The 13,196-nt window shown below is 39.4% G+C and overlaps 1 protein-coding gene across 5 annotated transcripts in view; it reads left to right on the plus strand.

Moving 5' to 3' along the window:
* The window catches only part of LOC306640976 (olfactory receptor 10A3), a 65,052-nt gene that overhangs the window by 38,689 nt on the left and 13,167 nt on the right, over positions 1 to 13,196 (plus strand). For 2 of the 5 annotated variants that reach the window (XM_079105746.1, XM_079105745.1), the window contains 2 exons: positions 5,050 to 5,211; positions 6,976 to 7,966. The exons of 1 other annotated variant lie outside the window; for it this stretch is intronic. In XM_079105746.1, coding sequence (XP_078961872.1) covers positions 7,002 to 7,952 — 951 coding nt within the window. In that variant the 5' untranslated portion in view covers positions 5,050 to 5,211; positions 6,976 to 7,001 and the 3' untranslated portion in view covers positions 7,953 to 7,966. Of the gene's footprint in view, positions 1 to 3,408; positions 3,512 to 5,049; positions 5,212 to 6,975; positions 7,967 to 11,621; positions 11,681 to 13,196 lie in introns of those variants that run through there. 2 more of the 5 variants (XM_079105748.1, XM_079105747.1) reach the window with 2 other exon arrangements.

Below are 13,196 nucleotides of genomic sequence, written 5' to 3' on the forward strand. Positions count from 1 at the left end.
GAAACAGCACATGAGCTTTTGTTGTTGTTGTTGTTTGCTTTGTTTTTTTTTTTTTTTTTTTTTGCAAATACTTAATTTTTCTATGCTTCCTATATATTATTCAAAAGATTTAGTTTATATGGGCCTGTATAATCATATCCAAATGAACTCTATTGTCATGTATAACATGTATATATAATGTCATGTCATGTATAAAAAGAACCAACAAAAACCAGTCACATAACTTTTGATGTGGGACTTTGTAGAAGAGGGTCCTTGCATCCCTCTGCCAGTCTCAGAGTTAGTCATGAGCTGCCCCTGAGATTCTAAGCTCATGACCCCTCTGTATCTCAGAGACTGAGAGAAGCTCCTGTTGAACCTTCCCCATGGTGGATTTTGCAGCAGTTTGAAACATAAACCTTGAGCTTGATGTTGAAAATTGCTTTACTATTCTTTGTGATTCTCCATTTATAGCTGCCCGAGTAATATCAAGTACATGCTGTAGATCAAACCTCTCTCCCACCCTTGTAGGACACTTAGTATCTTAAGATTTCTTCCTGCATTTTAATATGTGATTAATGTAAAGTTGAAATGCTTCTCTTGTTAAGAAGCCACTGAAGTCACTGAGGACAGTGACCAAATGAATCTGTCCTCCAACGTGACCCCATATTTTCTTCAGTGAATAAGAAGAGGGCAAAATGAGACAAGGTGTTAGCTTCAAGTCTTGCATCCTTGGAGCAGGGTCTTAGATGGGCACAAGTTAATTAAAGAGAACTGGTAGCAGAGCAGTCCTCAGGAGGAAGCTAACTGGTAGCAGAACATGGCTCAGGAGGAAGCTCTTCCAGGGCTTCACAGCTGAGGGCAAGTGGGTGGCAGGGTTTGTTTCCTCAGATGCTTTTGCATCTATGCCCAAGTTACACAGAATTTACCTGTGTTGATTCAGCCCTCAGAGGACATGGAAGTCTCCATAAAGAGGTTTGACTAGTCAGAAAAATACAGGGTATCTCTTGGAACATTGATGTAGCCAGGTAAAGGGGATGTTCCATTTCTTGTGACATCCAATATGATGTGTTTATCATGAAGTTTACATTTCTCAGAGTTAGGAGCAAGTCTGAGATCTTAGAGACTCTCTGATGTTTGGTCCTCCTGTAATATGCTCACCAAGTAATTTTTCCGAACTTCTGAAAGTCCTCTAGTCCTGGGCAGAACTTGGACTCCTGAGGTAGCCCAGTGCGCCTTTCCAGGATGGAGGGGCAGCTTATGAGTTCTCTTATAATTGGAAGGTGGGCTGTTGCTTGTAGTTCCTAGGTGATCCCTGAGCTTACAGTCAGTCCCGCATGTGAGTTCAGGAGAGAAGTAACTTTTGTGTAAGAAACTTTATATTCTCTTTCTTTCTTTCTTGATTTGTTCCAGCTTTCACATCTTAATAGCTTTTGTTAGTGATACAATTGTACATGTCAATCTGGGGTTGAATGATGGTTTGGGACTTTTTTTGCATTTTTATGGTTAGTTGTGTTTAGTGACAACTGCATATCACTTTTCAAAGCTGATGCTATAGGGTTAAGTTCGGGGGAGAATTGCATTACTCCATAAGTGGCTAATTGGAAAAATGGGAATCATGTGTTTTTCAGCACTTTATTTCTTGGCAGCAGTTTATTGTGATCACAGCTGTGAAGGAAAAGAAAACATTGAATCACTCGAGACTATAACAATTGTGTCAAGTGGGGAAAATAGGGTGAATTCTGGTTAAGTTTCAATAATTCTTCAGTTAATCAATATTGAATGTTCAGTATTCAGATTATCATGACTACTTTAAACATAATTTGGATGTTCTTTCTGATATGTGGATGCTAACACACAATATGAGACCTGAAGGGAAGAATAGAAGTTTGTTGGATTAGACAAAGGGGAATGAAGGGAAGGGAGGGAAATGGGATTAGGAAAGATAGTAGAATGAATCAGACATAACTTTCCTATGTTCAAATATGAGGACATGACTAGTGAAACTCCACATCATGTACAATCACAAGAATGGGATGCTAATTAGGATATGTTACACTCCATGCATGTATAATATGTTAAAATACACTCTACTGTCATATATATCTAAAAAAACAAATAAAAAATCCAAGTACACATAAAAAACATAATTTGAATAAAATTGATAGTGTGATATTACTTCTGATTAGGTATACATGTTCTGCCATATTTAGGGATGTCTGAATATTTTTGTCTATGATTTGGGGATAGGCCATTCATGGTTCTACTCATAAAATGTATGTACTGTTCTTTGGGTTTATGATGGTTAACCTAGATCAAATTTATTTTTTGTGGGGTCTTTATTACATTACAAAGTTGGTATAAACATTTGAATAGTTCACCGATATTGTATGAATTCATCTAGGATTGATTAAATTTGTATTTAAGTAATTACAATGTGAAATGAGATCACATTAATTCTAGCATGGTTAAGTGTATGGCTGTATTCCTACACTGCCTGTTCACTGGCTTGTGATGTGTTTCTGAGGAGATAGTAAGTAGAAGGGGTCTTAGTAAATGATGACCATATAGTTTGGGCCAAGGGATAACTTTCTTCTCTGCTGCTATGGCAACTTTGTTCATATGGGCATTATGCCAGCACTGGAGTAGCTATTAGCCTGGTTAAAATCAATAACTGAGTCTCTAACTACTTTTTGAATGTTAATGTGGGATGCTAAGACCTTCACACTAAATATCCACTCAGTATGTCTTCAATCCTAGACCTTGTGGCTGAAAATTTCCTGTCTTTTCTTTCAGGATCAAGTCAATAAACTCTCCTTTATCTTGTGCCATATACCAACTCCTCATCCTACACCCTCATATGCTGTTCCATGAGTTTTCCCTTGTCCTTATTGGAACAGGCTGACTAGATCATGAAGGTCTTCAGTGGTGCAGGGCCTTTTTTCTTTAGTTCACCTCAGTGTGTCCCTAACTGTGCTATGCTGTGATATACCCCTTTTTATAGACCTGGCACAAAGGAGAAATGGTGAAGGCAGTATTCTTCCACTTCCCTCCAAACCTGATGGGACACGTATGCTATTTTCTTCCTGCTCTTAATTGCAAAAGGTTGATCACTTTTGCAGTGTAGAATGTTCAGTGATGTTTTAGCAAACCAAATCCAACCAGCATTTCCAAATCATGGATCAGGTCTTAGACTTTCCCAACTTTGGCTCCAACCTTGATTAATCAGTCATTTTTCTCTGAAGTTAGACACTGACTAGAGAACTTTGCAATTGATATCAGGTCTCCTTCACTGCTCTAGCCACTTTACACTGAGCCCAGAGTCCCTGATTCTCATGTGTACCCTGTAGATTAATAACAATGCTATTCTTTTATGCAGAAAGTAATAGTAGCAAAGAAGTTCAGTGATGTGCTCCAAGTCATTCAGATAGTCCAGTTCTTTTGACTCCAAGTCAAGAAGCTCTGTGCATGAAATCAACAGTAATGACACTCTTTCTCAAAAATGTCAGTGACTCTGTATTTATTCTGGAAAGTATGCAAGTTCAGGGTTCAGGGACATCCAGACTTAAATGTCAGAGGCTTCAATCCTGTTGCCTTAATTTAATTCCCACCTATTGCCCAAACTGTGCATTCTGTCCAGTTAATCTTTCACTTGCTGCCTGCCTTTGCTCACACCTCACCTGACTCCTCCCTTCTTTCCCTGTTTATAGCATTCATTCACCCTCTGATTTCACAAAACTCCTACTGGGAGATGTCATGTTCAGTTGACTCCCATGTGTACGAGGCCTTCAATCCCTGTGGACATATGGAAGACTGGCATTCTGCACGTGTTGAGTTTTCTTCCCTGAGGGACCAGTTTCAAGTCTCTGTAGCTATCATACAAAATATGAGAAGGTCTGTGGGAAACAGTCCAAGTTATATTTCAAGGGATTCTCTGGGGCACGTGATTCTATGTCATAGGAGGTTAAAAATCAGAACACTGAATCACTGAGTTGCATTTATGAATAGGTGTCTTGATTAGTGATGAGAGCGCTGATAAAGTAGGATGCAAATGACAGAGTCAGGGTCAATAGGTGAGACAGTGCAGTTTCTGTGTGTCTGTTAGTGTTTTTTTCATTGGGAGTGCTCAGGGAGGGCTGGTGATGCTGCTGAAGGCATGCCTCAGTGCTCAGGGATCAGAAGGCACAGCTGAAATATTTGAGTCAGAAGACTTTTTGGTTTGATGCTTATCAGTTTCTTTTTTGTTTTCTGAGAAAACTGCAGACCATAACTACAGACATAAGGACTTCACATGCACTAATCGTGAAATCCTAGAAGCTTGCAACGGAACTTGGTCAATAAGTGCCACACTAACTATATACAACTGGCAGGCTGAAACCTAAGAAAAGAAGCACCTGCTTGAGTACTACTTGTTACTCTTTTAAGGTATAGAGAAAAGAAGGAGTATTCATGATCAATTTTTCTATACCACCACTCATAGTTTTCTTGTTATTGTTGCTTTTGGTGTTCTTAAATTTTTAAACATTTTTTTTTTGTTTTAATCTGAACATGTTAATTATATATACTTATGATATGGTGTGACATTTCAAGACATATATACAGGTATGCAATGATCAGATCAGAGTAAGTGGCACTTCCATCACTTAAAACACCTATTAGAAAAAAACCAAACAAAAGAAAACAAAATAAAAATCCAATACTGCTAGGTATTTTGAGTTGTGCAATTAATTGCTGTCAACCATAGTTATCTTACTTTGTTAATAAAGATAACTTTATTCCATTATGTGCTTTTAATCAGGTCTACATAAGTTTCCTAAGTTTTTATAAAAGTCCAGATTATATAAATTTCAAAACCTGCCCATTTTCTAATATTTGGTATTGAATACTGTTGTACATTTTTTTTTTGCTGTTAAAAATTAATCTTGAATATTTGGTACTGCAGAGCGTAATTTACTAACTTTAGGAGAGTTTTTCATATCAAAAATATGTAAATAATTTGATCTGAACACATGACTATGGTCCAACTCAGAATAAAGTGATTTACCCTCTGCTGTTGCTAATGTCCTACAGATCTGCACTGAGGAGATCATCTGCCTTCAGCTGGCTGGGATTCTCTGTCCTGCTGGTTTCCTCAGCTTCCTGCTGAATTTCCTCTGGTTTGCAGAACATCACAGAAGAAACATTGGGCTCTCATCTAGTCCTATTGTCATGAAAGACTTCCGACTTGAGCAGGTGTGTCCTGCCTTGTGCCTTCCTCCTCCCACCTACTGGCCCTCCCACCCATGGCATTCCATGATTGTGGCTATCATCTCCATCTCCCGGTCCACATCTAATCTTTCCCTCATTTAAATGTTCTGAAGCACTTCTTATTACTTGCCAGTTGTTTCCCAATTGTGTTGTGTACTGGCTTTACTTTTCTTTTAGACACTGTGTTCTTTAAAGATAGAGTCAAATTTTCCTAATATACTCTATTTATTTGTATAAATAAAAAAAAATAAAAACATACTGTTTTTCCCCAGTACTGGAAATTAAACCCAGGGATGCTTTACCACTGAGCTAAGTACCCAGCCCTTTTTGTTAAAAATTTTTAAAATAATTTTTTAGAGTTGTATATAGACACAATGCCTTTACTTTATTTATCTTTAATGTGGTGCTGAGGATCAAACCCAGTGCCTAAAATGTGCTAGGCAAGCACTGTACCACTGAGCTACAAGTCCAGTCCCTGTTGTTTTGTTGGAAAAGGGTCTTGTTAAGTTGCTGAGGCTGGCCTCCAACTTGTGATCTTCCAGTCTTAGCCTCTCAAGTCACTGGGAGTACAGGCATAAGCCACCTTCTCTGGCAAAAACTTGCTGTTTTAACATCCATTACAAGCCAGTGATTGTTGTAATATTGTGTAGTTAGTCAACAAAGAAACAAATAAAATCTTCCCTACACCCAGGGATTATGGTGTGGTTAAATTTTTACCCAGACATATATAATGTCAGTTGGTAACAATGGAACATAGTAAGGTATAAGAGGTTGATATAGAGTCTTGGGGTTCAAAGGGGTATATTTTGTAACTTATTGCTGAGGTTCACAGTTATTTTAGGTAGTAGGCTTAGGTGTCTGTTGGGTGCTTGACTCTATTGTGTTATTGACTATATAGTTTAGAAAAAGGTAGATAGATGATCAATCATATCTTATTGAATAATTAGTGATTTCATGAACTTCTCGATGAGGAGACTTGGGAGAAGGAAAGGAGAGAGAAGTGGGGAGAGAGTGGAAATTTTGAAACTATAGTTCCAGAATGACCAAAAAGTGGGACTGTCCTTAAATCATCATGGTTGGAAGGAAGGGCCTTGGAGCTCTGACCCCCAAAATTTCACATGCACAGTAATCTCAGTAGAATTGACCAGAAATCAAAAGAAACCAATGATCTTGAAGCCAATTCACATACTCTAGAGGTGTCACTGGAGGTGGATACATCTAAAATACACTCCCTCTAATGTTGTCACATTTTAATGTCACATATGACTCTATTCATTTTGAATATAGTGAATATTTAAGTAAATTTACATAAAATTCACTGTTACCAATTGTTAGGTTATTATCAAAATTTTGGGTTTAGCTTTTTCTATCAGTCTATTTTTGTGTGGCTTTATATTTTATATTTATGTAAAACTGAGTAGAATAGTTTGATACCTGTAGCAAAGTTATAGAATTGAAACCAGTGTTATAAAATATTTGTATTTACTTTAAAGCTATATTTATTCATAAACTACATAGTAGTAGGATAGCATTTTGATTTCTAAACCATAATTCTTCACTTTTCCTTATATATTTGAAAGATTCACTGATCCTGCTAATCCTAGTATTTTGCCATTCTCCAAATGTTCCAACCTAAGTTTCTGTGAAGATGGGTTCCTCCTTTCATCCTCTGCCAGAACGTCTGTCCTGACTGCAGGCAGCTACTCTCAGCTTTTGGGCTGTGACTTTATTCTTCGATTATGTCTGCAGAAACAATATACGGCTCCAGTACTACAATGAGAAGACAGAATCAAAGCTCTGTGATTGAATTCATCCTCTTGGGCTTCTCTAACTTCCCTGAACTCCAAGAGCAGATCTTTGGGGTTTTCTTGGTTATTTATCTCGTGACCCTGATGGGAAATGCCCTCATCATAGCCGCCATCTTATTGGACCAGACCCTCCACTTCCCCATGTACCTGTTCCTGCAGAACTTATCTGTGGTGGAAGTGGGCTTCAGTGCAGCCATCATGCCTGAAATGCTGGTGGTCCTGACCACTGAGAGAACTACAATTTCTTTTGTGGGCTGTTTTGCACAGATGTATTTCATTCTTCTTTTTGGTGGAACTGAATGTTTTCTCCTAGGGGCAATGGCTTATGACCGATTTGCTGCCATCTGCCATCCTCTGACCTACCCCATGATTATGAGCAAAAGTGTGTTTGTGAAATTAGTAATGTTCTCATGGGTGTCAGGGATCATGGTGGCTACTGTGCAGACCACATGGGTATTTAGTTTTCCGTTTTGCGGCCCCAATGAAGTTAATCATCTCTTCTGTGAGACTCCCCCAGTGCTGGAACTTGTATGTGCAGACACTTTCTTGTTTGAAATCTATGCTTTCACAGGCACCATTTTGATTGTTTTGGTTCCTTTCTTGTTGATACTCTTGTCATACCTTCGAATCCTCTTTGCCATCCTGAAGATGCCATCAACAACTGGGAGGCAAAAGGCCTTTTCCACCTGTGCCTCTCATGTCACATCAGTCACCCTCTTCTATGGCACAGCCAGTCTGACTTACTTACAGCCCAAATCCAGCTACTCACCAGCAACCAAGAAACTGATGTCATTGGCTTACACGTTGCTCACACCCCTGCTGAATCCACTTATCTACAGCCTGCGGAACAATGAGATGAAAAGGACTTTGGTGAAATTATGGCGGAGAGCAGTGGTTCTACACAGTCTGATTTGTTGAGAATCTGTGTGATATTAATTCGACACCCAGTTGAACTGTATTTGAACTAATAAATAGTGAAAAGGCATTATATTTCTTGGTTTGAGTTTGTTTGTTTAGTTCCCCAAATTTGAAAATATATGAGGAGATCCTCTCTTTTAATACTGTACTATTATCAATTTTAAAGTTTCTATAACATGATAAAACAATCTAGTCATCAATTTTGCAATTAGGGACATCCATGTCATTACTAGACTATCATTATTAAGATGAAGCTTCAATAATTATCCTATTATATGTTATATATTGATGCTTTTATTTTTGTGTGATAGATTCCTTAAAGTAGACTGAGAAGATGAATAGTTTTCGTATATATGCATATATGTATATATGTATGCACATGTGTGTATGGAGAGTGAGAGAGAGAGAGAGAGAGAGAGAGAGAGAGAGAGAGAGAGAGAGGGGGGGGGGGAGAGAGAGAGAGAGAGAGAGAGGGAGAGCTGGAGATCCAATCTAAGGCTTTGCATATGGTAAGCATGCACTCAATCACTGTGCTATATCTCCCACCCTTGTTTATATAATTTAACTGCTTTCACAGAATTACTTTTATAATGCTTGTAACTAGTTTAGGTGGCCTTAAGATTCACAGAGAATCATTAATTGCTATAGGCAGAAGAGACCTACAAATATAGTGATGTGGTTTTTAATTCAGGAGTGAAAATCTGTTCCATGAATGTGAAAAAAAAAAAAGAATTTATTTTGTAAAGGTCCAAAATAGATCTACTTCATGGAGTTACATATGTTATAAGCCCAAGCTGAATTTCTCCTGGTGCTTTTCAAGTATTTATGCAGAGGGGGTTGCCAGAGAACTACATGGGAAGTTTCCTGAACTCTCACTTGGCAGTAATAAATATTGTTTTCACTTTTAGGTGCTATTTAAGAGAATTTTGTTGCATTTGCATTTGTGGCCAAAATACCCACCAACATTATATTTAAAAAGATAAATTGGTCCTTTTTTTTGTTATTTACTATTGAAACTAATGGAATTCACTAATTATTCTTTTCTATATGGTCCTTGAATCACCTCCAGTCCTTGGACCCTCTTTACTGCATGCATCCCCTAATCACTTTGAATACTCTGTGCTGTTGGCATCTCTAGGAAGTTGACTCTGAGATGCAGTGAGGAGTGCAAACACCTGGGAAAGAAAAGGAGTGACAGGATTGGCAGCAGGAGCCCTCCTACTTCCCACAGCCCTCCTTTTTACCCAATAGGGAGCTCTGAAGTATCCATTAGGGAAATCCCACATGGGTCAGAAGTGCTAGATCCTTGCCCAGTCACTGACTGGAGACTCTTCAAGAAGAAAATGTCCTTGACTCAAAAGCTGAGGTTGACCTGGAAGGTGATGATAGCAGTTAGCTAACCATATGCTTGGTAACTGTGCAAACCTTTTCTTACAGAGGAATAGAAGCAGTATGTCTCCAGCCCTGCCACAATGGTACTAAAAAATTTAGTGTTTGGATGCCTCAAATTGGGAAGAGAGATTTTGCATTTGAAATTACATACCAAGGCTTTCCCAGTTGTAAATAAGTGCCACTTAATAGTGATTTGTTTGCAACTATAGTGGTTATAAGTAAAACGATTATACTAAAATTATAAACAAGTTGGTATCATTTATGTGGGTAATAGTAGAGAGTTTCTATGAATTAGAAATTAGTAGGTATACCTTATTCATTGTTTATAATTAAAAATGCATAAAATATCACAGCAGTATTACTTAATGGGAGTGCTAGAAACAAGCATCAAGAATAAAATAATGGAGGTTCAAATAATGTTTATCCCATGTATATGTTTGTCAAATTACATATACTCTGTAAACATTAACTTCTTTATGCATAGGATAAGGGTGATAATTATGATGGCAAAGATGATGGTGATCACAATACTATTTCTTCTATTTAAAGATACAGTAAGGATAAGCCATGATAGAATCAGTGAACTGGTGTTGTGGCACATGCTTGTAGTCCAGCTATGTAAGAAGCTGAGGAAGGTTTGCATGAGTTCAGGTGTTTGGTACCAGCTTTCACAAAATAGTGACTGTTTAAAAAATAAAAATAAAAAACCAGAAGAAAAAACCATATTTGTTGTTATAATAGTCAACATAATAAACATCTGTCACAGATTTTAGCTTTTTAGTATAGACACTGTTTGGAAGAGTCTCATTTTTATGTATAATTTCATCCTTGCAAAAATGTTGTAAGATAGAGTCTATGCAACTCTCCATTCCTCAGATCAATACTTTAAGTATGTTTTGCTATTTTAGGGACATCAGTTATGTATGTACTGGACCGTTTTGTTAGCTTCCCAATCTCTAGTTTTCACTCCAATGATTTTAGCTTATATTCGATCTCATTTTATTTTGTTCAAAATTCTTTTCTCTCTTCAGTACTGTCTTTCTTCAGCGTCTACTGTCTTTACCAATACTGTTAGGGTCCCATTTCGACTAATCCCCGGAGAGTCAAAGTGAACACACGGTAATGCAAATCACACAACAAGGTTTTATTAAAGCAAGCTCCAGCCTGGACCGCAGCCAGCCCCTCAGACCCATACAATGGCTGGGGGGAGGGAGCGGCCCCGAGTGGCGAGAAAGAGCTCTATTTAAGAGCTTTTTCCAGCATACATACACAAAGACCTGTACATTATTGGTTAAAATTCACACAGCTAAATACTTGTCCTCTTTTGGTTTGGTCCCTCCACTTTATTTGAATCTTATTGGGTCCCGCGAAAACTGAACGGTCCTGGAGGGAGCAGGGAGGAGGGAAGGAGTGAATTATGAGGGAGAGGGGTCAGGGCTAGGTTCCCCTGAACTTGATAGATGGGGTCTCCGGACAGCTGCACATTCCTCAGGTAAATATCTCTGAACAGCCTTGATAAGCCCGGGGCCCAGCGCATCCCATTTGACCCTTTATTGGCCCCGCTGTGGCTCCTGGCATCCTCGTGCTTGCACGCCCTTTTCCTGGGGGTCCGGTTCACAAAACGGCTTGTTTATACAAGAGGGCTGCACGGATGGCACCCCGTTCTCAACAATACCTTTGTTATCAACATAGTATTTGAGATTTTAAAATCTATCACATTCTTTGAATCTGCCCATTAAAGTGTTACCAGTTTCTATTGTTTTGCTGCATCCTTCCTGAGCATGCATAGTTTTTGTTTTGCGATTTCCTTTCATAGGGACGGTTACTTTATAAGTTATAAATATCTTTAGACACGTTTTTGGTGATAATTTACATCTGTTCCATGTTGTGTTAGTCAATGTCCTTTCTGTGTTTGCTTTTCTTGACTCTTCCCTCCTTTCCCTTTTCAGTTTCTGTGTATTACTGTGATGTGGGGCCTTTTAATCATCTCCCATGTTTGATAAGGGTGTGTTCTTTCTTGACCAAGTTATCTTTAAGGTGTTGGTTAGAGAAGGGGACAGGCTGTGTTTCAAGGCAGTGTGAATTACCTATGAAGAACACAAACATTCTTTACAAACTTGGAGTTCCATCTTGAGCCAGACTTCATGAATTCTGATCTGCTTTTTAATTAGATCCCCAGGTGACTTTAAAGTTTGAGAAGCTTTGCTGTACAATGTAGTGTCAATCTTCATACTAACTATGAGTTATTTTTTCCCTCCACTGATCCCCTGCCATCAGATGACTGGAACTCATACATATCATATTGCCTTACTGACAGATGGCTTCCTGAAACCATGGTAAGACTATGTTATCCATGCTTCCCTGCTTCTCTTTTGTATTAAATCAGGTCTGGGGAAGCTTTTACTACCAAACTTCTCAAGCAGTTCTCATTGCTCCAAACAAGAGATTATGGGCACTGCAATGATTCCCACGTTTTAGTGTACAACAGAATGTAGAAGCAGAAAAAAATGTGCCATCACACTTATAGGGTTCCGTCTGGGTCTGAACATTAGATTGAAGGAAATAGATAACAGGGAGCCCTCACAAAGCAAAGAAGAACCAGAGAAGCACAGCTGATGAGCTACATACTGAATTGGGCAATCATGCTAACTTTTGAGGAAGCAGTTACACTATTCTTTTTTCTTTGAAGTTTTATTGCAGGGAATTCTGTATGGCTTACAATATGAGTTGTTTTAACAAATAATGCTATGGAATTCTCTTGGGTCGACTTCTCGTTATTAAGGGTAAGGATGCTGCTTGTCCACATTGGAATTTCATCTGCTTTTCAGAATCAGCATGAAGTTCAGTGTGATCTGCACTGGCTGTTTTTAAAGTGCCTTTAATTTAAATACTCAACATCAGAATAGTATATTTTAACCCCTTTGAGAATCACCTAGACTAATATTAAAACAGAAGAGGGTCGGGCCCCACAAAATGTTTTTTGCAGTAGATCTGTGGTGGTATCTGGTCCTATGCATCTGCAACAAGTTCTGATGCTGCCAACCCAGGGTCCACACTTCAGAACCACAGCTCTGGAAGAGGAGGCTGAACTGCCCATGTAGGATCCCATTTGAATCACATGCATCTTATTTTATCTCAGTGTATCCGAGAGTTCCTCTCTCATATTGTAATTTAGGTTAAGATATCTCCTATTTTTAAAAATGTGACAGAGTCAAATGCCTCGTTGTTGTTTGGGGTAATTTTCTGGAGGACAGTGGCCTCCAGAAAACTTAACTTGCCATTTAAAAACCCAAATTTTGCTCTCCTGAGGCTGGCTCTTTCCACAGGGTGATCCAAGATGGCGGACTAGAGGGTGACTGCATCTCCTGTCACTCCAGAACCCAGGATTCAAGAAGGGGAGGCATTGAGAGACTCAGACTAAAATAGAGCCATGGGGTGAGTCTCCCCCACGGGATGAAGCTCGGCCTGGGTGGCAGGCCTGGATAGGGGCGGCTTATCAGAGCAGGGCAGGGCAGCTAGAGTTTTCCCCAGGTAGCCCTGCTCACTCCGGCGGTGGGCTCCCCCCACATGGCCAGCATCTTGGAGCAGGCCTCCCAGTGAGAGCCTTTCTGCACAGAACCAGCTCTGGGTCCCAGAGCCAGCGGTGAGCTCCGGCCCGCAGGCAGCTTCAGGGACCAGGACAGGATTTCCCAAGCAGCCCTGCTCCCTCCAGTGGCAGGCTCCTTTTACGGCCAGCTTCTCAGAGCAGACTGCCCAGTGAGAACCTTTCCGCACAGAGCCAGCTCCAAGCCCTGGAACCAGTAGCGGGCTAGGGACAGCTTTCTTCAGAAGCACTGCATTATCAAGTTACTC

Source organism: Sciurus vulgaris (assembly GCF_902686455.1).
Source record: "Sciurus vulgaris genome assembly, chromosome: 11".
NCBI classification, from domain to species: Eukaryota; Metazoa; Chordata; class Mammalia; order Rodentia; family Sciuridae; genus Sciurus; species Sciurus vulgaris.